Below are 26,943 nucleotides of genomic sequence, written 5' to 3'. Positions count from 1 at the left end.
CACGTGCATTAAATCCCCTTTTCACAGAGCACGGCTTATTTGTTTGGCTTGATAATTTCAGATTCGACAAGCAGACAGTTTTTTGCAATCCAATGTGTCCAAGGTAGTCCCTGTTGTATCGTAAATGAAGAAGATGTACAGTACGAATATGAAGGTCGAGATCGCCATGAGAGTTTTTCTCATTGGCTTCTTTTTGTAAGTATTTTACCAGTAATTCTTGACTAATCATTTTCTGTTTTTTTAAGATAGCATAAGCAGAATATGAGCTTTTGCAATGGCCATTTGTCTCTTGTAAATTGTCAGCATTAAGCTTGTGGCCACTCAAGTGGCAATAGTTTTTGCCTAATATTAATTGAACTTTGTGTGAAGAATTTATCTTTGCAGAGTTAAAAACCAAGTCCCAAAGGGCTAAAAAATTTGTTCAAACTTAATTCAAAGTAACAAATTGGTCAATGCTGTGGAGTATAGAAGTGCGGTACAATTGTATGCTCTACTACATAAAAATTAGTAAATATTTTTTTGTCATAATGATATCTTTATTCTTGGCTGATTTCAATGAAATCAGTATGGTTCCACTCTATTCAAATGTTTGCAGCCTGGGAGAGGTAGTTTGATTTGTTAACTTTCCAAAATGCTTTTAGTTTTAAACTATTTATTTTAGCTCGATTGAATTTAAATTACTTACAACTTATTTTAAACACACTCGAGTCTGTTAACTGGAACTAGAACCAGTACTTGGTGTCTTAGGGAGGAGATCTAAAGAATGCTCCCACACTTGGGATCAAACCGATGACCTCCTGGTCGCTAGATGGACACCATATCCATCACAACACGGCAAAAATGCATAAGTCAACACTGCTGTTCTGACATAAATTGATTAGAAAATGTTGTGTTATTTATGTTAAATAAACATGTATATTTATGTCTTAAACACACAACTCTATTTGATTAGCTATACAGATAAAGCTCCTGGGTTCAGAAGAAAAATACAGCCAGAGGAGTTTTGGTTGTACAACTTCCCCAGATCTGAAAGCTACTATCCCAGCAGCTATTTATGGGTAAGATTGTCACATCAAACAGAAACACAGTGATTGTGTGTGGCTTCAAATTTATTATGCTTATGCTTTTTACAAAATTTCCAGTGAAACAAATAGTTTATCTTTGTCCTTATGCCATAGAACCTGGTTTGGAGTTTTTCAGAGCAACATTTGGGCTTGCATTCAATAAAAGTCCCAATGATTAAAAGATTTCTGAAATAAAGTATAGTATATGAGCTGTGCTCTGAGGAAAGGGGGTTTACTGCATGTGTGTAGAGTGTCATCCTAGATAAGCCTATGGAGTCCGCACAGGCTAATCAAGGACGACACTTTCCACCTTAACTTGATTTTTGCTAAGACGAGACTTTCTTAAAATGAAAAATATCATAAAAGCGGAAAGAATTGTCCCTGATAATCCTGTGCGTGCTGCACAGGCTTATCTGGGACAACCTTTTATGCACATGCATTAAACCCCCCTTTTCACAGTGCACGGCCCATCTACATTTCATGACCTGCTTGTGCACACTTTTTTTGCAACTGCTGGCTATATATCAATGATACTTAATATGATACTTAACAACCAAGAGTGCTGTCCCCTGGATGTTCTGCTTTTATGATTTTTCTCAGAGTTATGAAACTTTGCGTGTTTGGAGAATCATTATAGTCTTGCGCATTATTCTTCACCTGCTTGTCTTTTTACTGGAATGCAAACAACCTTTTAAGAAAATTGCCTAAGAGTTGTTTTTAGCTCTACTGGCCGAAGGCCTGAAGAGCTTATGTCATGGCGTGGTTTCCGTCGTCCGTGCGTGCGTGTGTGCATGTGTGCGTTAGACTGTTTCTTGTTTACGTGATAAAGTCCACAGTTTTCATCCGATTCTTTTCAAACTTGTTCAGTGTCTTTATATTTATGAGGACTCGGACCCTATTGAAAATGGGTTACATCAAAGTTAAGTCCAGAATTATCTCCCCTTGAATTTGAGAAAATTGTGAAATAAGGCTTGTTTACGCAATAAAGTCCACATTTTTCATCCAATCAATTCCACAACTTGCACAGTGGGTTTATTTGAATGATGAGTCAAACCCTATTGAAAATGAGCAATATCGGAGTCATAAGTCCAGAATTATCACCCCTTGAATTTGAGAAAAAAATGAAAATCTTTAAAAAAAAATCATAACTTTTGCAATATTGAAGATAGCAACTTTATATTTAGCATGCATGTGTATATCATGGAGCTGCACATTTTGAGTGGTGAAAGGTCAAGGTCATCTTTCAAGGTCAAAGGTTAAAAAAAATCAAAGCAGCGCAGAAGGAGACATAGTGTTTCTGACAAACACATTTCTTGTTTGTTTACATATAAAGTTCTATCCTTTTGAAACTTCAACGGATGTTTTATATCATCAAGGGCCAGAATCCCATTGAGAGTGAACAAAATTTGTCCAACTTATTGTTGAAAAGGAGCCTTTTAAGTTTAAATTTTACGTTTCTTTTTGTTTATGCGATAAATTTCCCATTTTGGGTCTGTTTATTTAAAACTAACTCAGATTGTTCATACTATCAAGGGCTTGAGCCCTATTGATTCCAGCCAGTAGATTCAGATTCAGGCCCTCATGGGCCTCTTGTTACATAATGCCAGAATGTTAGTCTTTATAGAAATATGAAGAAATGTTAATGTTTCCTTTTGGTGTAGGCTTTTTATTTGCTTATTTTGAGTAAATTTCAAATGTAAATTATTTAGATAAAACAAACACAGAAACATTACTATCATGTACTTCAATTTGTTACATACCTATGCATTACTTCTGTTAAACTATTAATGATGTTGATAGTGCTGCCCTTCTTATTGCAAGCACACATTGATTGTTGGGATAAACACCCTGGGAAGTATACAACCTACTGCTATGATTGTTACTGCTTTTTGTTCTTCTATTATCAGCTAACAGTGTTTTGTGTGCCTTCCCTCACGGCCTGGTGTGTGTACCAGTTCACCAAGGATCTTGTCGATACGGTCCAATTTCTACTAGGTATTGGAGCCTCTCTTCTAGCTTTATAGTGAAAACTTGTTAACGCTCAAATGGTCACATTATTGTGCAAACATCACGAAACTCGGTCAGAACATTTGCCTAAATGAAATCTCTGCAATTTGTAACTGGGTCATGTGAGCTCAAAAACTAGGTATTTAAATCAAATAAAAATAGCATGTTTATCCTTTTAAAGTCACTTTCTTTGTCCGAAGTTCATGAACCTGGGTCAGAACATTTGTTCTTTTTGTTCTAAGATTTCATCTGAGTTCAAAAATAAAAATTGCCTAGAAAAAATATTTATGTTTCATGAAGTACTGTAATTATTTTGAACTCCACCTTGTCATAATAGTTCAGTTTCTAAGGGCCTTAGGTGAGCCCCTTAGGGCCCATGACCCTTTTGTTTTTATATTCAGTAACCCACATTTCTTTAAAATTGATAACATAATTTAATATTCAGAGGGATCTGCGATGCTCAATTGCAATTAAATGAACAATTTTAAACAGATATTTATATATTCCGTCCCAACATAAAATAAAGAAATACATGGAAGTAAATGTGTGTCACGGTGTGTTTTAGATAAATAAGTAATATTTCCTGTTACATCATTTTCGGAAAAATATTTTGAATTCTTTACAGGTGTGTATATGTCTGTGTTTCTCACGGCGGACATAACCAACTGTCTGAAACTTACTGTTGGAAGGTATGTGAAATAATACTGTCATTTTTTTGTGTATATGCCGTCATTAAGGACTACTTATTTTGTGAAATATAACATTAATATAATGAAATATCCATTAAGACCATTTAAAAAAACCGTTTGGCCGTTTTAAAATAAATGTTTATTTGTCATGCTTTTCTCTCACAAAGGAAGGCACATTCTCAGATCTTGAAACAAACTAGAGTAATTTAAGGTACTCATTTGCAGCAAGCCATCTTAAAAAACGATATATATATATATATATATATATATATATATATATATATATATATATATATATGAATTATAGCTCTTTCATTTGTTTAATAAATAATGAGTTCCAAACTTCTAACACATTGTAAGATAGTAAAACCAAATGCTTGATTGCAGCCCAAAAGCTGCATAATAACTTAAAGAAGTGATCTTTTAAACTACAATACAAAAAAGTATATATCATAAACAAAGTCGGTTAAACCAACCAAAAGAACGGCATCACAGTAAGAGGGTCTCAAGCTTGAAACTTGTTGTTGCCCTACAGGCCCCGTCCAGACTTTCTAGCACGCTGTTTCCCTGACGGTAACGTCGAGGACCCTGAGAAGTGCAAGGGCAGTCTGAAGGACGTCATAGACGGGTACAAGAGCTTCCCCAGCGGACACAGTGCATGTATGTGATTGTATGTAGTACTTGCTGCTATGTAGTGGACAATGTGCATTTATGTGCTTGTATGTGGTACCTGCCACTATGTAGTGGACAAGGTGCATTTATGTGCTTGTATGTGGTACCTGCCACTATGTAGTGGACAAGGTGCATTTATGTGCTTGTATGTGGTACCTGCCACTATGTTGTGGACAAGGTGCATTTATGTGCTTGTATGTGGTACCTGCCACTATGTAGTGGACAAGGTGCATTTATGTGCTTGTATGTGGTACCTGCCACTATGTAGTGGACAAGGTGCATTTATGTGCTTGTATGTGGTGCCTGCCACTATGTATGTGCTTGTATGTGGTACCTGCCACTATGTAGTGGACACAGTGCTTGTATGTGGTACCTTCCATTATGTAGTGGACACAGTGCTTGTACATGCTTGTATGCATTACATGTCACTATGTAGTGGACACAGTGCTTGTACATGCTTGTATGTGGTACTTGCCACTATGTAGTGGACACAGTGCTTGTATGTGCTTGTATTTGGTACTAGCCTCTATGTAGTGAAAACAGTGCTTGTACATGCTTGTATGTGGTACTTGCCTCTATGTAGTGGACACAGTGCTTGTATGTGGTGGTATGTAGTACTTGCCACTATGTAGCAGATAAGGTGCATTTATATGCTCTTATGTGGTGCCTGCCACTATGTAGTGGACACATTGCTTGTTTGTGCATGTATGTGGTACCTGCCACTATGTAGTGGACACAGTGCTTGTACATGCTTGTATGTGGTACTTGCCACTATGTAGTGGACACAGTGCTTGTATGTGCTTGTATTTGGTACTTGCCTCTATGTAGTGGACACTGCTTGTACATGCTTGTATGTGGTACCTGCCACTATGTAGTGGACACAGTGCTTGTATGTGGTGGTATGTAGTACTTGCCACTATGAAGCGGACAAGGTGCATTTATGTACTTGTATGTGGTGCCTGCCACTATGTATTGGACACATTGCTTTTTTGTGCTTGTGTGTGGTACCTGCCACTATGTAATGGACACAGTGCTTGTATGTGGTACTTGTCATTTTGTAGTGGACACCGTGCTTGTGTGTGGTACCTTCCACTCTGTAGTGGACACAGTGCTTGTATGTGGTACTTGCCACTATGTAGTGGACACAGTGCTTGTATGTGGTACCTTCCACTATGTAGTGGACACAGTGCTTGTATGTGGTACTTGCCACTATGTAATGGACACAGTGCTTGTATGTGGTACCTGCCACTATGTTATGGACACAGTGCTTGTATGTGGTACCTGCCACTATGTAATAGACACAGTGCTTGTATGTGGTACCTGCCACTATGTAGTGGACACAGTGCTTGTATGTGGTACCTGCCACTATGTAATAGACACAGTGCTTGTATGTGGTACCTGCCACTATGTAGCGGACACATTGCTTGTATGTGGTACTTGCCATTATATAGTGGACACAGTGCTTGTATGTGGTACCTGCCACTATGTAATGGACACAGTGCTTGTATGTGGTACCTGCCACTATGTAATGGACACAGTGCTTGTATGTGGTACCTGCCACTATGTAGTGGACACAGTGCTTGTATGTGGTACTTTCCATTATGTAGTGGACACAGTGCTTGTACATGCTTGGATGCGGTACCTGCCACTATGTAATGGACACAGTGCTTGTACATGCTTGTATGCGGTACCTGTCACTATATAGTGGACACAGTGCTTGTACATGCTTGTATGCAGTACCTGCCACTGTGTAGTGGACATAGTGCTTGTACATGCTTGTATGCGGTACCTGTCACTATGTAGTGGACACAGTGCTTGTACATGCTTGTATGCGGTACCTGCCTCTGTGTAGTGGACATAGTGCTTGTACATGCTTGTATGCGGTACCTGTCACTATGTAGTGGACACAGTGCTTGCACATGCTTGTATGTGGTACCTGCCACTATGTAGTGGACACAGGGCTTGTACATGCTTGTATGTGGTACCTGCCACTATGTAGTGAACACAGTGCTTGTATGTGGTACCTGCCACTATGTAGTGGACACAGTGCTTGTACATGCTTGTATGCGGTACCTGCCACTGTGTAGTGGACACAGTGCTTGTTCATGCTTGTATGTGTTACCTGCAACTATGTAGTGGACACAGTGCTTGTATGTGGTACCTGCCACTGTGTAGTTGACACAGTGCTTGTATATGCTTCCATGTGGCTTCTGCTACTATGTAGCGGACACAATGCTTGAATATGCTTGTATATGGTACTTGTCATTATGTAGTGGACACAGTGCTTGTATGTGGTACCTGCCACTATAAAGTGGACACAGTGCTGATACATGCTTGTATGTTGTACCTGCCACTATGTATTGGACATAGTTCTTGTTGTATGTGCTTGTATATGGTACTTACCACTATCTGGTGGACACAGTGCTTGTACATGCTTGTATGTGGTAACTGCGCTTGGACACAGTGCTTGTGTGTGCTTGCATGTGGTACTTGCCACTATGTAGTGGACACAGTGCTTTTATGTGCTTGTATGTTGTACCTGCAACTATGTAGTGGAAACAGTGCTTGTATGTGCTCTTATGTGGTACCTGCCACTTTGTAGTAGACACAGTGCCTGTACGTGCTTGTATGTTGCGTCATTCTGTAGAGGGATTGCATTGAAAACTTTTTCACATCAATTATTTGTTGCATTAAATAAAATAGATTTACTGATGATGGATTTTATGATTGAACAATATTTTTTAATTTATTGAAAATTTACAAATATACTTAAAGCAAATAGATAAACATTAATTTCAGTGATCTTTGGCTGCCTTGCATACATTGCCTTGTATCTAGCCGGGAAACTACACGTGTGTAATGCTCGCGGCAGAGGCAGTGCTTGGCGGATAGTGTGTGTTATACTGCCGTTGTTATGGGCCACCCTGGTCGCGGTCTCACGAACTGCGGACTACCACCACCATTGGCAAGGTTGGCTTTGTTGTTTTTGCTTTGATACTTATAATGACTGAAGAAATTGTTGAGTTTCAACATATTTATTTGAGCTGGTGCATCAAAGTCCCCAGATTCCTGCTCATTTCCTCCAAAGAACCAGTACTTATTATCTTTGAACGTATTTTGTGATCTCTCCCCAAGCAGGATCAAAGTGGGCACTCTTGGTCTACAAGCTGACACCATATCTATTAAAAAATTGCTACATGTATGTCTATGAGCTGTGCTCTGTGAAAAGGGGGTTTAATGCATGTGCGTAGAGTGTCATCCCAGATTAGCCTGTGCAGTCCCCACAGGCTAATTAGATGCGACATTTCTGCCTAAAGTTAATTTTTGGTTAGAAGAAACTTTCTTAAAACGAAACATATCATAAAAATGGAAAGTGTCATCCCTAATCAGCCTGTGCGGACTTCACAGAACACAACCCATATGTATTGTTAGATATTACACTTAACAACTATGACTATTATGAAATAATACTGTGAGACTGAGTTGGTTTTTGTGTTATTACTCGTACGTTCATTTAAGCATAAAATTGTCTATACATTTTGGCTGTGCTCTGTGAAAAGAAGGTTTAATGCATGTGCGTTTTCTGCACAGGCTAATCAGGGACGACACTTTCCGCTTTTATGATACTTTTCGTTTACAGAGAGTCACTTCTTAGCAAAAATCCAGTTTTATAGTCGGATATAGACTGCACAGGCTAATTTGCCACGACACTTTACTCACATGCATTAAACCCCCTTTTCACAGAGTATGGCTAATTTTGTTAAAATTTTACTTAAACGTTACTCTTCATGCAAGTACAAAGAGTTTAGTAAATCCGTGTACAATTTAACAGCCTAAGATCCCATGTACATTAGCTATGTCTTTATAACCACTCATTTATCAGAAGAATTGTTGAGTGCACCATCTTCAGCAAAAGATTAACTGACATAAAATTAGAACAAAAGACTTATTTATTTTTTTTTAAATTGTTTCCTACATTGTGATCTTGACATCTTTCAGATGTTACAGTGGGCAGTATACTAGGGCTGGTGATATCTTTCGTGACGTATCGCTCCTATTACCCGTCCCTGATGCGTTTGAATTCCGATGTTCCATATGTGTCAATAAGCAACACTGTAACCATACCATACACTGACAGACTGACAATGCCAGAGGTGGCGATATCCATGAGTGGACCATTAGACACGTTGAAAACCACATGACCACTGCAATGATGGGTATATGACCGTAAAACTCAGTCTATCGCTACCAGCGGACAACAACATGAGGACTATTCTATCAGAAGTGTTCTGGCCATTAAAGTAATTGTCGTGGTTGATTTGATTGACTTTCATGAGGGTTTGGCGTTTAACAGCATATGGATTGGTTTAATTGCTTTAGTGTTTGCATTATAAATAAGAAACAGAAAAAATATGAATTTCAAGTAAGCAAACATTCTTGAAATATCACTTGTTAAAGGGAATTTTTCTCTGATGTGCACAGAGAAACAACACAGTAAATTATATATAATGTATGTTTATATAATTGGGTCATTTCAAGCGCACCACAGTAAATTATATAATATGTTTGTACATGTAATAGGGTCTTTCTAAGCACACCACAGTAAATGATATATTATGTATGTACATATAATTGGGCCATTTCAAGTGCACCACGGTAAATTATATATTTTGTATGTACATATTATTGGGCCATTTCAAGTGCACCCCAGTAAATTATATATTATTCATGTACATATAAATGGGCCATTTCAAGCGCACCACAGTAAATTATATATTATCTATTTATATATAATTGGGACATTTCAAATGTTTGTAGACAAGATAATGCACTTAATGCACTTTATTATCCCCACCATAGGCGGAGAGATATTGTTTTGGCCTTGTCCGTTCGTCTTTCCGTCCGGCACATTTGTGTCCGGAGCCATATCTTGGAAGTGCTTTGGCGTATTTCATTGAAACTTGGTATGAGTATATATATGGATAAGAGGATGATGCACGCCAAATGGCATTGTACACCATCTGTTAATAACGGAGTTATGACCCTTTGTATCTTGAAAAAATGCTTTTTTGTGTTTGGAGCCATATCTTGGAAGTGCTTTGGCGGATTTCATTGAAACTTGGTATGAGTATATATATGGATAAGAGGATGATGCTTACCAAATGGCATTGTACACCAATGGATAATAACGGAGTTATTGCCCTTTGTATCTTGAAAAAATGCTTTTTTGTGAGTCCGGAGCCATATCTTGGGAGTGCTTCGACGGATTTCATTGAAACTTGGTATAAGTATGTAAATGGATAAGAGGATGATGTTGGCGTTGTCAACCCGTCCAAAAGTATTTTTTTTCCGGGGATATCAATTTAACGAATTTGCTTGATTACTATATAACAACGTGAAAATGGATACAATTGCAATACTTATATGACAACAGCTATATGGTTCATACAACTGTCATGTGATTGTAAAAGTGCCTATTAAAGTTGCGAAACTTCTTCTTTCGGTTGGATTTTTATGTCCCCCACTATAGTAGTGGGGGACATATTGTTTTTGCCCTGTCTGTTGGTTGGTCTGTTGGTTGGTTGGTCTGTTGGTTGGTTGGTTTGCGCCAACTTTAACATTTTGCAATAACTTTTGCTTTATTAAAGATAGCAACTTCATATTTGGCATGCATGTGTATCTCATGAAGCTGCACATTTTGAGTGGTGAAAGGTCAAGGTCAAGGTCATCCTTCAAGGTCAGAGGTCAAATATATGTGGCCAAAATCGCTCATTTTATGAATACTTTTGCAATATTGAAGATAGCAACTTGATATTTGGCATGCATGTGTATCTCATGGAGCTGCACATTTTGAGTGGTGAAAGGTCAAGGTCATCCTTCAAGGTCAGAGGTCAAATATATGTGGCCCAAATCGCTTATTTTATGAATACTTTTGCAATATTAAAGATAGCAACTTGATATTTGGCATGCATATGTATCTCATGGAGCTGCACATTTTGAGTGGTGAAAGGTCAAGGTCATCCTTGAAGGTCAGGGGTCAAATATATGTGGCCCAAATCGCTTATTTTATGAATTCTTTTGCAATATTGAAGATAGCAACTTCATATTTGGCATGCATGTGTATCTCATGGAGCTGCACATTTTGAGTGGTGAAAGGTCAAGGTCGGAGGTCAAATATATGTGGCCCAAATCGCTTATTTTATGAATACTTTTGCAATATTGAAGATTGCAATTTTATATTTGAAATGCGTGTGTATCTCAAGGAGCTGCACATTTTGAGTGGTGAAGGGTCATGGTCAAGGTCATCCTTCAAGGTCAAACGTCACATAGGGGGACATTGTGTTTCACAAACACATCTTGTTTATTGTAAAATAACTTCGAATTTTCCTTTCTGAAATATAATTGGTCACCATAATCCTAACAGATGGGCAGCAAATTTAGACAAGAAGCTTTAAAAGTGGAGACTATTGTTATCTAATACTTCCAGTTTAGGAGTACTTTAGAGTTTCAACATGGTATTGCTTTTTTAGCTCACCTGAGCTTTTGTGATCGCTTTTTGTCCGTTGTGCGTTGTGCGGCGTCAACATTTGCCTTGTTAACTCTCTAGAGGCCACATTTATTGTCCAATCTTCATAAAATTTGGTCTGAAGATTGGTTTCAATGATATCTTGGATGAGTTCGAAAATGGTTACGTTTGCTTGAAAAACATGGCTGCCAAGGGGCGGGGCATTTTTCCTTATATGGCTATATATGGCTATAGTAAAATCTTGTTAACACTCTAGAGGCCACATTTATTGTCTTATCTTCATAAAACTTGGTCAGATGATTCATTCCAATAATATCTTGAACGAGTTCGAAAATGATGCCCGTTGGTTGAAAAACATGGCCGCCAGGGGCGGGGCATTTTTTCCTTATTATGCCTATAGTAAAACCTTGTGAACACTCTAGAGGCCACATTTATTTTCCGATCTTCATGAAACTTGCTCAGAAGATTTGTCCCACTGATATCTTGGATGAGTTCAAAAATGGTATTCTTTGCTTGAAAAACATGGCTGCCAGGGGGCAGGGCATTTTTCCTTATATGGCTATATATGGCTATAGTAAAATCTTGTTAACACTCTAGAGGCCACATTTATTGTCCAATCTTCATGAAACTTGGTCAGAAGATTCATCCCAATAATATCTTGAAAGAGTTCCAAAATGATGCCGGTTGGTTGAAAAACATGGCCGCCAGGTGACGGGGCATTTTTCCTTATATGGCTTTAGTAAAACCTTGTTAACACTCTAGAGGCCACATTTATTGTCCAATCTTGATTAAATATGGTCAGAAGATTTGTCTTAATGACATCTTGGATGAGTTCGAAAATGGTTACATTTGCTTGAAAAACATGGCCCCAAGGGGCGGGGCATTTTTCCTTATATGGCTATTTATGGCTATAGTAAAATCTTGTTAACACTCTAGAGGCCACATTTATTTTCTTATCTTCATAAAACTTGGTCAGATGATTCATTCCAATAATATCTTAGACGAGTTCAAAAATGATGCCGGTTGGTTGAAAAACATGGCTGCCAAGGGGCAGGGGCCGCGGGGCATTTTTCCTTATATGGTTATAGCAAAATCTTGTTAACACTCTAGAGGCCACATTTATTGTCCAATCTTCATAAAACTTGGTCAGAAGATTCATCCCAATAATATCTTGGAGAAGTTTGAAAATGATGCCGGTTGTTTGAAAAACATGGCCGCCCGGGGGCGGGGCATTTTTCCTTATATGGCTATAGTAAAACCTTGTTAACTTTCTAGAGGCCACATTTATTGTCCAATCTTGATGAAATTTGGTCCGAAGATTGGTTTCAATGATATCTTGGATGAGTTCGAAAATGGTTATGTTTGCTTGGAAAACATGGCTGCCAAGGGGCGGGGCATTTTTATGTCCCCCACTATAGTAGTGGGGGACATATTGTTTTTGCCCTGTCTGTTGGTCTGTTGGTCTTTTGGTCTGTTGGTCTGTTTGTGCCAACTTTAACATTTTGCAATAACTTTTGCTATATTGAAGGTAGCAACTTCATATTTGGCATGCATGTGTATCTCATGAAGCTGCACATTTTGAGTGGTGAAAGGTCAAAGTCAAGGTCATCCTTCAAGGTCAGAGGTCAAATGTATGTGGCCAAAATCGCTCATTTTATGAATACTTTTGCAATAATGAAGATATCAACTTGATATTTGGCATGCATGTGTATCTCTGCACATTTTGAGTGGTGAAAGGTCAAGGTCATCCTTCAAGGTCAGAGGTCAAATATATGTGGCCCAAATCGCTTATTTTATGAATACTTGTGCACTATTGAAGATAGCAACTTGATATTTGGCATGCATGTGTATCTCATGGAGCTGCACATTTTGAGTGGTGAAAGTTCAAGGTCAAGGTCATCCTTCACAAGGTCAAGGTCATCCTTCAAGGTCAAACATCATATAGGGGGACATTGTGTTTCACAAACACATCTTGTTCCTTATATGGCTAAATATGGCTATAGTGAAATCTTGTTAACACTCTAGAGGCCACATTTATTGTCTTATCTTCATAAAACTTGGTCAGATGATTCATTCCAATAATATCTTGAACGAGTTCGAAAATGATGCCGGTTGGTTGAAAAACATGGCCGCCAGGGGGCGGGGCATTTTTTCCTTATTATGCCTATAGTAAAACCTTGTTAACACTCTAGAGGCCACATTTATTTTCCGATCTTCATGAAACTTTCTCAGAAGATTTGTCCCACTGATATCTTGGATGACTTCAAAAATGGTATTCTTTGCTTGAAAAACATGGCTGCCAGGGGGCGGGGCATTTTTCCTTATATGGCTATATATGGCTATAGTAAAACCTTGTTAACACTCTAGAGGCCACATTTATTGTCCAATCTTCATGAAATTTGGTCCGAAAATTGGTTTCAATGATATCTTGGATGAGTTCGAAAATGGTTACGTTTGCTTGAAAAACATGGCTGCCAAGGGGCGGGGCATTTTTCCTTATATGGCTATATATGGCTATAGTAAAATCTTGTTAACACTCTAGAGGCCACATCTATTGTCTTATCTTCATAAAACTTGGTCAGATGATTCATTCCAATAATATCTTGAACGAGTTCGAAAATGATGCCGGCTGGTTAAAAAACATGGCCGCCAGGGGGCGGGGCATTTTTTCCTTATTATGCCCATAGTAAAACCTTGTGAACACTCTAGAGGCCACATTTATTTTCCGATCTTCATGAAACTTGCTCAGAAGATTTGTCCCACTGATATCTTGGATGAGTTCAAAAATGGTATTCTTTGCTTGAAAAACATGGCTGCCAGGGGGCGGGGCATTTTTCCTTTTATGGCTATATATGGCTATAGTAAAATCTTGTTAACACTCTAGAGGCCACATTTATTGTCCAATCTTCATGAAACTTGGTCAGAAGATTCATCCCAATAATATCTTCGACGAGTTCGAAAATGATGCCGGTTGGTTGAAAAACATGGCTGCCAGGGGGCGGGGAATTTGTCCTAATATGGCTGTAGTAAAACCTTGTTAACACTCTAGAGGCCACATTTATTGTCCAATCTTGATGAAATATGGTCAGAAGAATTGTCTTAATGACATCTTGGATGAGTTCGAAAATGGTTACATTTGCTTGAAAAACATGGCCGCCAAGGGGCGGGGCATTTTTCCTTATATGGCTATTTATGGCTATAGTAAAATCTTGTTAACACTCTAGAGGCCACATTTATTTTCTTATCTTCATAAAACTTTGTCAGATGATTCATTCCAATAATATCTTGGACGAGTTCAAAAATGATGCCGGTTGGTTGAAAAACATGGCTGCTAAGGGGCAGGGGCCGCGTGGCATTTTTCCTTATATGGTTATAGCAAAATCTTGTAACACTCTAGAGGCCACATTTATTGTCCAATCTTCATAAAACTTGGTCAGAAGATTCATCCCAATAGTATCTTGGACAAGTTCGAAAATGATGCCGGTTGGTTGAAAAACATGGCCGCCAGGGGGCGGGGCATTTTTCCTTATATGGCTATAGTAAAACCTTGTTAACACTCTAGAGGCCACATTTATTGTCCAATCTTCATGAAATATGGTCAGAAGATTTGTCTTAATGATATCTTGGATGAGTTCAAAAATGGTTACGTTTGCTTGAAAAACATGGCCGCCAAGGGTCGGGGCATTTTTCCTTATATGGCTATAGTAAAATCTTGTAAACACTCTAGAGGCCACATTTATAGTCCGATCTTCATGAAACTGTCAGAAGATTCATCCCAATAATATCTTGGACGAGTTCAAAAATGATGCCGGTTGGTTGGAAAACATGGCAACCACGGGGGCGGGGCTATTTTCCTTATATTGCTATAGTAAAACCTTGTTACATGTAACACTCTAGAGGTCGGTAACATTTATTTTCCGATCATCATGAAACTTGGTCAGAAGATTTGTCCCAATGATATCTTGGATGAGTTCAAAAATGGTTTTGGTTGCTTTAAAAACATGGCCACCAGGGTCGGGGCATTTTTCCTTAGATGGCTATAGTAAAACCTTGTTAACACTCTAGAGGCCACATTTATTGTCCAATCTTCATGAAATTTGGTCAGAAGATTGGTCTCAATGATATATTGGATGAGTTAGAAAAATAATTATGTTTGCTTGAAGAAATGGCTTCCAAGGGGCGGGGCATTTTTTCTTATATGACTATATTACAATCTTGTTAACACTCTAGATGCCACATTTACTGTCTGATCTTTATGAAACTTGGTCAGAAGATTCATCACGATAATATCTTGGACAAGTTCAAAAATGATGCCGGTTGGTTGAAAAACATGGCTGCCAGGGGGCGGGGCATTGTTCCTTATATGGCTATATTAAAACCTTGTTAACAATCTAGAGGCCACATTTATTTTCTGATCTTCGTGAAACTTGGTCAGAAGATTTGTCCCAATAATATCTTGTTATCTCAGGTGAGCGACTTTGGGCCTTTCAGGCCCTCTTGTTTTATTGGATTATATTTCATTTACCAAAAAAACATAGACAACAAAACACAACAAATTAATACAACAATGATTTCTATTGTAAATTGTATCAATTTAAATAAAACCCTGATATATTTGATCATAAACCGTTTAAACAGGAATATGTAATGTTCAGACAGACAACTAACAAGATGAACAAACATGCAAACATTCAGACAAATGGACACCACAATTATTTCACACTTGGACACATGTACATACTGCTTAAAACGTAAGTCAATTATTATGGTATCTATTTGTCCAAAGGGACTTACTCTCTTCTTTAAACAAAAATAGGATTGGTTCTATATATTTTGAATTAACATGAGCACATTTGTCACTTAAGTATGTTAATGATATCTGGATACACATTATTTATAGTTTTACCTGGAGGATTTCCCGCAATTTCTTCAAAGATCGAAGAGCCTTTTAACCTGTTTACTTATGGATATCTAATTGAAGCCCTTCTAATGTGAAGTTGTCGTGGCCGAGTGGTTAAAGCGATAGACTAGAAATCTTTTGGGATCTTCCCGCGCAGGTTCGAATCCTGCCAACATTGCATACTTTTTTGCGACGCGTTTTATCTCTTTTCTAACATGATTTGATTTAATATAGCTTATAATCTAGGTTTATTGTTAAATATGTTGCAATTTTTATGCAAATTCTTCAATTTAAAAAAAAATTAAAACAACGTTATGGCTAAATTGGGTGAATTACTGCTGAAAATAAGAATCATGCATGTTGCATTTTTATTTTTATTTCAAAAAGTAAACTGTAAATCTGTCTGTTTCTTGATAATTGTGTTTTATACAGTGTATCTATAAAAACTAAGTTCAAAATATTACTTAAATGATACTATTATGAATTTAATGACACTTTGTTTTTAAACAACCCAATTTCTATTTGGCTGAAACGACTTACATTTCATGGCGCTCTTCCATAGATAGCCAGGTATAAAAAAATAAATGTCTGTAAAAGAATACTTATTTCATCTTGTTTAAACTTTATACACCTTTACTGCATCTGTACACACCAACTGCATGCCCATATTTGGAAATCTGGATGAATTATGGAACTTTCATATACCACAGGGGTGCAAATAAACTGGACAAAAGCTGAGCGTGGGGGTGGTTTTGAAAAAATCAGTATTTTTGTTTTAAAGCATGGAACGCCTACCTAAAAATTAGCATGTAGTTCAGTGAAATGCTGCTGATTAAGAAAATAATACATAAGATTATATTTGGAAAGGTGCCCATTACAGTGGCGCTACCTTAATATGTTATCATTTTGCAAACGCTGCAAATGAATATGGACATATTTTTTAATAAATCAGATTTAATAATATTGTTGTTCATGTATTTTACTTTGTGAAGGTTGAATTTGTTGACACTTTTTGTCTAGTTTACATGGACTTAAACAATTCAAAAAGAGACATATTGATTTTAAATACACTTATATATAAATACACTAATGGAATTGTGTGTTTAACATTTAATGATGTTGTCTTGATTTATTTTTTTTGTTACTGGATTTTTTTTTTTTTTCAATTGAGTTGCATTGATATTTAAACTGTATGTCAGAAAGTGCTAGAATTTTTTTCCTTTGATAATAAATTAATATACTTAATATTGATTACCTATTCTATTATATTATTGTTTTGAAATATGTTCACCAAACTGAAGAGTATTATGTAATTACCAATAACACCTCCACTTTCAATGATTTACTTTTTCAATACTTCAGTTATTGTATTAAAAAGCTCTGACTTGTGAATTTTTTAATAGGTAAAATGTTAGATTTTACTTACAATAAGTATGAAATAGTTCTTTATATATTGCTCTTTAAACTCGCACTCTGTTGTAAAATAGGCGGGGATTATAGGAATACCCTTCGTGTGTCTGTCAGTTTGTCCTTCCATCTGTCATTCGCTCAATCTTTCAGTCTGTCTGTGACATTTAAGTCTCTGCTCTATATATCCTTTACGATTTGTTCTACGGTTTTCGTTGAACATTCTTCAATTTTGAACCCTTTTCCACTCAGAAGCAAAGTGAAAATGGCTATGTGCAAACAGCATATAACCAGAACAGCTTGCCAGTAACTCGCAGTCTGTTCAGGTTTTATGCTGTTTGCTGCTCATCAATATCTAAGGGTTGGAAATGAAACCTTTCAAACTTGAACCTAGTAAGAAAGGTCTTAAATAACATTAAATTTTCAAAGGGACTACAAACACCTCAAAATACATATTTAAGTGGTAAAGGTTTAAGAGCAGCATTGAGACTATGTGCAGAAGGAATGAGTCAGTCATGCCAACTGTAGGTCAAGGTCATACTTCAAAGTTAAAAGTTTGAGTCTCTTCTTTCGAGTCTTGTCCATATTTTCTGTAGCAACTGAAGGATTTTCATGCAACTTTGCTCAAATGTTTAGGTGATTTGAGATTATGTACAGAACACACGAGTCAGTCATGCTGATAAAGGTCAAGGCCATACTAAGAGGTCAAATGTTTGAGCTTTCCTTTTCCTGTCCATTCCATATCTTTACCACTATGTTTATATTCCTATATCTTTTAATGTTTTTATTTATGAAACTTCATTAAAGGTAATTGTCATTGAGACAATGTGTTCGTGGCATTAGTCAGCCGTGCTGGTTAAAGGTCATACTTCAAAGTCAAAAGTTTGAGCCCCCATTTTTGTGTCTGCTTTGTGAAACTTTCATGGAACGTGCATTGAGTAAAGATCAGATCACACTAAATAGTTTTTGTACCTGCTTCATATGTACTATACCTTTATAACTTAGATACGTATTTTACCCTTTGCCACTTAGATATATATTTTGACGTGTTTGTAGTCCATTAGAAAATTAAGTTTAATTCAAGGCCTTTCATACTAGATTCAAATTTTAAAGGCTTCATTTCCAACCCTGTTGCTGATGAGCAGCAGACAGCATACAACCTCTAGTAGTCTACAGACAGCAAGTTAATCCCAGGCTGTTCTGGTTTTATGCTGTTTGCACATAGCCATTTTCACTTTGCTTCTGAGTGGGAGGCAAAGATTTTTTTTAATCTCACTCAGAAGAGGTGATCCTGTAATGAATCTATAATGAGGGCTCAAATTGAAAGTAATCCTTTTCATGTCAAAAGAATCTCAGCCGGGTATATAGCTGTCTCTCAGACTGCCTTGTCAAATATTGAGCTTGTTGTTGTAATGATGTATTGCTTAATTTAGCGAACCTCAGGCAGTTTCTTTAGGACTATATCATGACAAGCTATTATACATGTTCATTAAGCCCTTTCTTAGCCAATACAATTAATATGCTCTAACATATTGTTATGCAATTAGAGGAAATCTCACTGTTGTTTTTTTTATTTATCACTATTATATCAAGCACCATCGTAAAGCACCAAATACTATTTTACTTGTAATAAATGGGACCATTTTTTCTAATCAGTACATGTATTTCCATCATACACACACCACAATCCTGGAACAAAATTTAACAAACATTGTATATGTTTATGTGTTAAAGAACAGACCGTTTGTACCATATTTAAAAGTTACACAATTTTGGTTGGTCCAACAATTTTCCATTCATTTACTTAAGTTTGTTTTGTGTAAGGTTAATGCATTCTAAAATTGATGTTTTACAATTTAACTTTGTTTAGTGTCTTTGTTATTTATAATAAAAAGAATTTGTCGATTGTGTTGTTTTGGACCATATATAATGGGTATGTTGTTGCATTATGCAAACAATTAGTCCAAGAAAATGATAATTTATAATTGGGCAGTGCTCTATGAAAAAGGGGTTTAATGCATGTGCGTACAGTGTCGTCCCAGATTAGCCTGTGTAGTCTGCACAGGCTTATCAGGAATGACACTTTCCACTTTTATGATATTTTTCTGTATCTTCTGAGCAAAAACCCAGTTTAGGCCTAAAGTGTTGTCCCTAATGAGCATTTGCAGACTGCACAGGCTAATCTGAAACGACACTTTACGCACATGCATTAAACCCCCATTTTACAGAGCATGGCACACATGTCAGTTAAAGCAGTGCTTTATTCATTTAGTAGATGACCATTACTATTGTGATAAGGGAAAGAAACACGCACTCAATCATGAGTATATATGTTATTTAATTTGTATCAACGCAATAGTTAGCAAATGATTAGAATTGATGTGGACAAAATATAATTAAACCCCTCTCTATATTGAATTATGACCATTAAGACAATTGTAAGTGATTAAGACAATGAACATCAACCCTTTACCATTTAGATACGTATTTTGACTCATTTGTAGTCCCTTAGAAATTTCTATTTGATTAAATACCTTTCTTACTAAATTCTAGTTTTAAAGGTTTCATTTCCATTTTTCAGATACTGATGAGCAGCAAACAGCATAAAATCTGGACTGACCGCGAGTTACTCGCAGGCTGTTCTGGTTTTATGCTGGTTACAAAAGCCATTTACATGTAGCTTCTTATGGGGGACAAGGTTAAATTTGACTTTTAAATGCTTACTTAAACATGTATCATGTAAACGGGGGTTGAATGCATGTGTGTAAAGTGTTGTCCCAGATCATTAAGAAGAGTAAAGTGTTGTCCCAGATCATTAAGAAGAGTAAAGTGTTGTCCCAGATCATTAAGAAGAGACTTTCTTTAAACGAGAAATATTGTAGAATATTGTGGAAAGTGGTCCCTGATTATCCTGTGCGGACTGCACATGCTTATCTGGGACGACACTACGCACATGCATTAGACCCCTTTTTCACAGAGCAAGGCCCATATTTACATACTGAATCATAATCAATGTCCACCTCTGCCACTACGAACCAAACCACGTGAGGCCTGATCTGTAAGAACGCCACCATTCACTTAAAGAATACTTGTTTTTCGTACCGTTGTATTTTTATGTTTTAACACATGGTTCAACATCACGATTAGCAAAAGAGAGAATATAACAGACTGCGACTCGAAACTAAAAACAAAAACTCATTCTTCAAGAAAAATAAATGGTGCTACAAGTTTCGTTGCAAAATAACCCGAGACAAATTCCACCGATTTTGGAAACACATTAGCTCTACCTCCTTTAACATAAAACTGTATTAGGTTTGACTTGTTAATGAAAGAATGACAATGGCATGGTCCAGCTGCTGTGAAGTAGCTGTTTTCGAATTAATTCTATATACGAGACGGAAATGTTCAGAACCTTTTTGTATTGACATAATAAGATTCTGACAATTTTACTTTACATTATGCTCTAACGCAGGCATCTTAAAGTCACAAAAGAGAATAACATAAAAAAGTTAATTTATGAAACAGCCAAATTATATTAAATGTTTCTGAAACGACAGTGTGTAAAACAACTTTACAGAACGAGTGACAGACACATTATATTGTTTCTAAACAATATGAGAACATTCCATGCGAGTCATTCGTTAAAACCATAAGCACCATTATGTACGTAACGCTTTTTAACATAAGAGACATGCCGATTGTTTTATGTCATTTACATGTATCTACACTGATCTTTATTGACTATGTGAAAAAAACGTCTGTAAGTTTTCAAATCGCAAATAATGAGCATGCGCCATTATATCAAAATTCTATTTAATTACTTTATGTAAGATCGAATGTTACAATTCATTCCAAACAATTGTAAGTGTTGTTTTGGTAAATACGAAACGTACAAAACGGTAATGTCAAGTAAACCACTTATATATGCTACTTATATAACCGCTTAGTTCAAAAAGAGAAAGATATTTTTAGCAATCGTGGGCGCGCAATCTACGAACCCTTTTTGTTCTTACCAGGTGGCAGTTGTCGAGCACGAATATAGCATAGGCATCCCCCCAGCTGGACTCGCACGAGCTCGTCTAAAATGTCACGTAGCGGGCGGGGTCAAGGTTGGGTAGCAATATAGTCCCGTTTCTCCAGCAGACTGAAACAATCACCAGTCAATTTCATCGAAGGGGCATATCGACGGCAAATGATGTCATATATATTCAACAAGAGGACACAAGACCCACAGGCGCACACCTGAGATACTGAAATGACATGGGTCACTTTCTTTGTGTTTGATAAATAAATGCGACTTTTAACTGAGACTTATGACTATGTTTCAAAATTGGGCGACGAAAATAAATGTTTACCGATTTATACGTGTCCAGATTATTTGCTGAAAGTCTGTTTCACATGATATTTGTCAGCATATCATTCCAGGACATCTTTATGGACCCGTGGGAGCCAAGGATTTTAGAGCAAAATTGTCGAACTATTAGTCTGGATGTGAAGCAAAATACCTGGATTAATAGTACGCATAAAATGTTTCTGCATAAACGTGTTTTACAATATGTCCTGATTTAAAATCCATCGGATGCCACTCTAGCATTGTTGAGCGTTTGAAAAATCCAAGATGGCTGCCAAAATGAAGAATCATCATTATTCAATAACATTATGTATTTGCTTAATTTTGTCTCAAAGTAAGTGATTTTTTGTGATTTTTTTAATGAACGATAATTTTAGAACATACAATAAATAATTACAAATTAAAAACACCAACAAAATTCCAAAATGGCCAAAAAAATGGCCGTTTTTTTTTTAGAAAAACGCGACATTTTTCACGAACAAACGGTCAGCATACCTTTATTGAGTGTGAACCTTTATCATTTAATCATTTCCTCATTTAAAATGCAAAATTCTGATTTGAATACATTTGCAATTAAACAATGGAGTTCAAAATAGCAGACAAAGTGTGAAATCCATATAACAATAAGGTGAATACTACACCATAAACTAATATAATTTTGATCCAAACCATACGGTTCAGGTCCACATTAGAACCGTCTCAATGATACGGTTCTAAACAGTACCAATAGTATAGGGATTACATGACAACGTTATACACATGACAACAACAACCAGTTATATTGTTTTCATTTATATAGAGTAACTTACTCCCTCTTATTGTGTTTTGTTATTTACCTGTTATGCTTCATACTTACCGTCACAGTCCTCCGCTTCACTGTCACTATTGTTATCTGCCTCCGTTGTTAATCTGTTCGCACAGTTGCACGTTTGATAGCAGCTGCAAAGCATGGTGCATGGCAGGTGTGCCCCATAACATCCACACCTTGCTGTTCCACAAGGTTGATCAGATGAACAACCACACGATACTAGTTTCAACACACTTGCTGGGGCTAGCGGTTTATCATCGGCAATTAGGACGGATGAAAAAAACATTGCCCATTACCTCTTTTTTTCCAACCAAACTCAGTTACATTGAATGTTGGGGGATCTTGTTCTAAGGTGGCTTTCCAAATGCATGTTTGAAGATGAGCTCTTTTGACATATTCTAAGAAAGACTCAGTTTTTGGTGGCAACGTTTGTAGTTTTGGAATATTTCTTTTTTTTTCTTCCCTATTTTGGAAAGCCAAACTTCATACCTGACATCTGACATTCTAGCTATGTTATAACCTCCAAAGCACGCTGTAATTAATGATTTTGCTTCTGACAAAACAAGATCAAAACTTGCATCCTTGAACTAAGATGATCAAGGTGTAATCCGTTCTCTAACTGTTTGATGACCTTAATTTGTCCTATCCCAGTTAGCCTAGCAACTGTGTCACAGCCGGACAACGCATGGGCTGCCAATAAACTTGGAATTATTGCCTTGTTTTTCTGTGTTGTAGCACCAATATCCACAATCGTTCTGTCTGCACTTGTGCTTCCCATTAAGACTGTACATGTAAGGTTCATAGTCAAATATACATGTAGGAGTAATACAAACACATCAGTATCGTCGCATATGACCTTGACACAGACAGCTCCCTCTTCTATAGCCTGCATAACTTGTCGAGGAATAATTACATCGGCTTCCTCATGGGTGGTTTGCAAATCCACTCTGTCCATGATGTTATTTCTATGAATTTCTACTGGAATATCCGATGAAACTGTGATAATAAGTTTGTGTTGTACTTCTTGTAGATCATATTCCCTACATCTGAAGTCTTCACATATTAGGTCAATCAACTGAACCTTATTTTAAAATGTGTCAATATAATTTGCTGGGCTGGGAGAGGTGTTGAGGTGGTCAATTTATGACAAACTTTCTTGCAACTACTGGCTCGTCCGGTTCTTGATCCACTCTTAATGCTGTATGGATGGTATCGGTCGAATATCAGATACACATCACAAGAACTCAAATGTATTAATACAAATCGCCACAAACTATTTACAAAATCCTGCACTGCACCATTGCAGGCCAATGTATGCACCATAGAACTGCACAGCCATCTATTACAATTGTGTCTGGCGTTGATGAAAGTCTAGCTGACTGGGTTACGTGTAGTTTCCTCGTCAATGTTGCTTTTGGTGTAGCTATTTTCATGTTACCATTGTTATCAAACATTGAGGACGGTACTGTTGAACGTTGGTGGCTTAGGACTTTTTTCAAGTCGACTGATCTTGATGACATTAAACCGATTACTATTCCATATATCAAATCCGTGTCATAGATTGTGCCTGCCTCACAAGTCACCCCCTTATTGTTGATAGCCATTGTTACAACCATGTTGGTCAATTTGCTATGAAAACCTTCTGGCCATGTGTTTTCAAGGCAATCATCTGTTCCATTCCAATTGCTAGAGCATCATCAAGGTGAACACATTCATTACCAAATCGTCTTATATTTTCTCTCTGATAGGCGTTTCTTGTTTGATTTAATTATTTTTAATTTGTTTAGCAGTCACATAAACAACCAAGCTATGTAATATGGAATTTTTACACCCATTATTGCTGCTTCTTCCTGTATTTGCGCGATGATTATCTGAGATATTAACTCTATGATTCTATATTCTCAAATCTTTTCTATAAAGAAGGAATGTAGTTGACAATTGTTAATAGTTTTATTTGATCGTTCGTCAAAAAGTTGTAATTCTGTTACTCTTGTATCTTCAATGCAATTGAGTAATTAAATAGTAATTAAATTGAATGCGTTTTAATTCCCTTTTATTATTGTTTAATTTGAGTTACAATGCTATGACGTTAAATTTTATTTACACTTAATGTATTATGAATATTGCTGGGCCAAGTGTGAGGTTGAGCGCTCTATAACCAGGTTTAAACCCCCAATGCTTTGCATTGACCGTTCCAAGGCGGTGACCCCAGCTTCATTCATATTTTGTGTTTATGTTGGTTTGTATTGTGCTGTATTGTGCTGTTTTGTACTGTTTGGGCAATCGGTCACTTGCCTTAAATAAAGGACCAACTAATTGTTTTTAATGAAAATTCAATACTGCTCCAGCAGTAGGAGTTTCACTTCTTTATATTGATACAATGTTTAAGACACCAGTGCTGGGTTCTGCAGGATTCATTGGATCAATGCATGTATCCAACTTCTTTTGAATATTCTGCCGATCAGCACTATCGGCTTTCACTCGAGCAGATGACTTTTCTGCATGTGTAATTACATGTGCAGATTCTTCTTTAATGTTCCTCATTTATTATTGTCTTGGCTAAGCGGGCTACATACATGGAGACTCAGTTTTCAAGGTTTTAAAGCGGATTCCTTAAGTGTTATGCCTATAATTACTTCAGGTCCATGGCCACAGCGCAAAAATGTGGTCTCAGTAAACATATCTCACCATATACCATTCCATAGCCCTCATGATGGCGCATCACATGCTCACCAGCAAAAAAAATCTTTCTCGAATATGTGCAGGAATATTTTCCATTGACCTTAAGTAATGCAAACCATATCTTGCGTAATTAATATGCCAGGCAGCAAAGAAATATGGCATCATAGCTGCTACTGCTGAGAGATGTAGGCCCCATTCTGCTTCTTCTCGTTTGGCTCGAACAAAGAGCATCATGATGAAAACAGGCTTTATCAGGCAGTCAAGCCAAAGACGGGTTGTTCTACTATTCTTTGCTTTACTCTCCAGGGAGAGCATATGGTCGTCAAAAGAGATTCTTTTCTTAAAACCTCTTCAGCTTCCATTCTGAGGGCCCTTACATTTTGTGAAAAGTTCTTCCCCGTCAACATCCTGGTCACTCCATCTTGGTTTTCGTTTGCTTATTGTCCACAACTGAAAATGTTTGTACCGGTTTAAACCCCCAATGCTTTTCATTGACCCGTCCAATGCGGTGACCTTAGGTTTATTCTTCTCTTCTATGTGTGTATGTTGTTTCGAAGTGTGCTGCAAAGTATTGTTTTGGCAAGTGTTCACTTGCCTTAAATAAATGACCAACTAATTGTTTATAATGAGAATGAAATACTGCTTCAGCAGCTGGAGTTTCACTTCTTTATGTTGTAAAATACAGTTGGCCATTTAAGTGGTCAATGCATCAGATGTACTGGGGTAAGTCTGGTGTGTAGCTCAGTTATGTGGCTCAGTAAGGTATCTCTATGAACACAACTTATTTCATCTAAAAAGAAAACCAGAACAAAATTTAATTTTATTTTCTTGCAACTGTTATTGAACTGGCAGCTAAACTGTAGGTAAATGACAACATGTTTCCGGCTTCTAGAACCATCCGAAGACTATTACACTTTTGAAGAATAATTAAGCGGCCCCTTTCTTAGAATAACACATTCAATAAATTTATTAACACACATTTAGTTAACCGTTGACATAAATTGGCCTTCGGTCCATTCGTGCGAGGGTCAAATATGCAAATAGTTACACAATGATATTTGCAGAATTGTTCATGATATTGACATTGGTTTATTTTCTCATTTAACATACTTACAAGCAAATTATACCAGCCACATTTAGATAAGTTATTCATTTTATAGAGGTCTATATAAGGCTGACTGTACTTACATGTAACTATTGTTAATTCACGTTGAAGCTGCTGAAAACTCTTCTACTTTTCCTTGTTTGTTTTTTATTGCAGACGTTTAAATGGCGGATTTATAACTAAGGGAAATAACTTTATAATGTAAATTATAATCTATTATAATTTTCCTCTAAACAAGTTGAATGTTAATTATTAATTTTGTGTTTAAATGTTTTAAGAAGTAATAACATCCCAACAGATTTACAACTTTGATAAAATAAAATAAATTAAGATAAACAACTATGATACAATAAAATAATAAAATTTCCCAACAATATCTGTTTTTCATGAAATTTATGGTATTTACAGTTTTTGATAATGAAATGTATCACCATGATGAGTTATTTCAGCTTATGTAATTATTTAATGCGTAAAAAATAATGTAGATGAATGTGGTATAAGTGTGTATGATTGTGCTTTCAAAAGCAGGTTCAAAAATAAATTGTAATGGGAATACCACGATTTTGTCATTTTGGTCAGCATCTTGGCCGCCATCTTGGCAGCAATTTTGTATAATCTTTTTTGCAGCAAGAGCATTTTTTTGTATTAAAAGCCTCCAGGATGTTGATATTTACCTAAACGAATTATTCAAGTGAAAAAAAGACGAGTATTCCAAAAATATAGGAGATATAG

The 26,943-nt window shown here is 36.8% G+C and overlaps 1 protein-coding gene across 1 annotated transcript; it reads left to right on the top strand.

Moving 5' to 3' along the window:
• Positions 1-54: 54 nt before the first annotated feature.
• LOC127842033 (phospholipid phosphatase 5-like) lies at positions 55-8,773 on the top strand. The gene is made up of 7 exons (XM_052371350.1): positions 55-195; positions 953-1,058; positions 2,972-3,059; positions 3,697-3,760; positions 4,296-4,420; positions 7,232-7,402; positions 8,432-8,773. Exons 1-7 carry the CDS (start codon positions 125-127, stop codon positions 8,632-8,634), a joined length of 828 nt encoding a protein of 275 aa, XP_052227310.1. The 5' UTR covers positions 55-124; the 3' UTR covers positions 8,635-8,773.
• Positions 8,774-26,943: the final 18,170 nt, after the last annotated feature.

This window comes from Dreissena polymorpha, chromosome 8, assembly GCF_020536995.1.
Source record: "Dreissena polymorpha isolate Duluth1 chromosome 8, UMN_Dpol_1.0, whole genome shotgun sequence".
In the NCBI taxonomy this organism is placed as follows: Eukaryota; Metazoa; Mollusca; class Bivalvia; order Myida; family Dreissenidae; genus Dreissena; species Dreissena polymorpha.
Note: the sequence above shows the minus strand (reverse complement) of the source record. Positions and strands in the feature narration are given on the sequence as shown.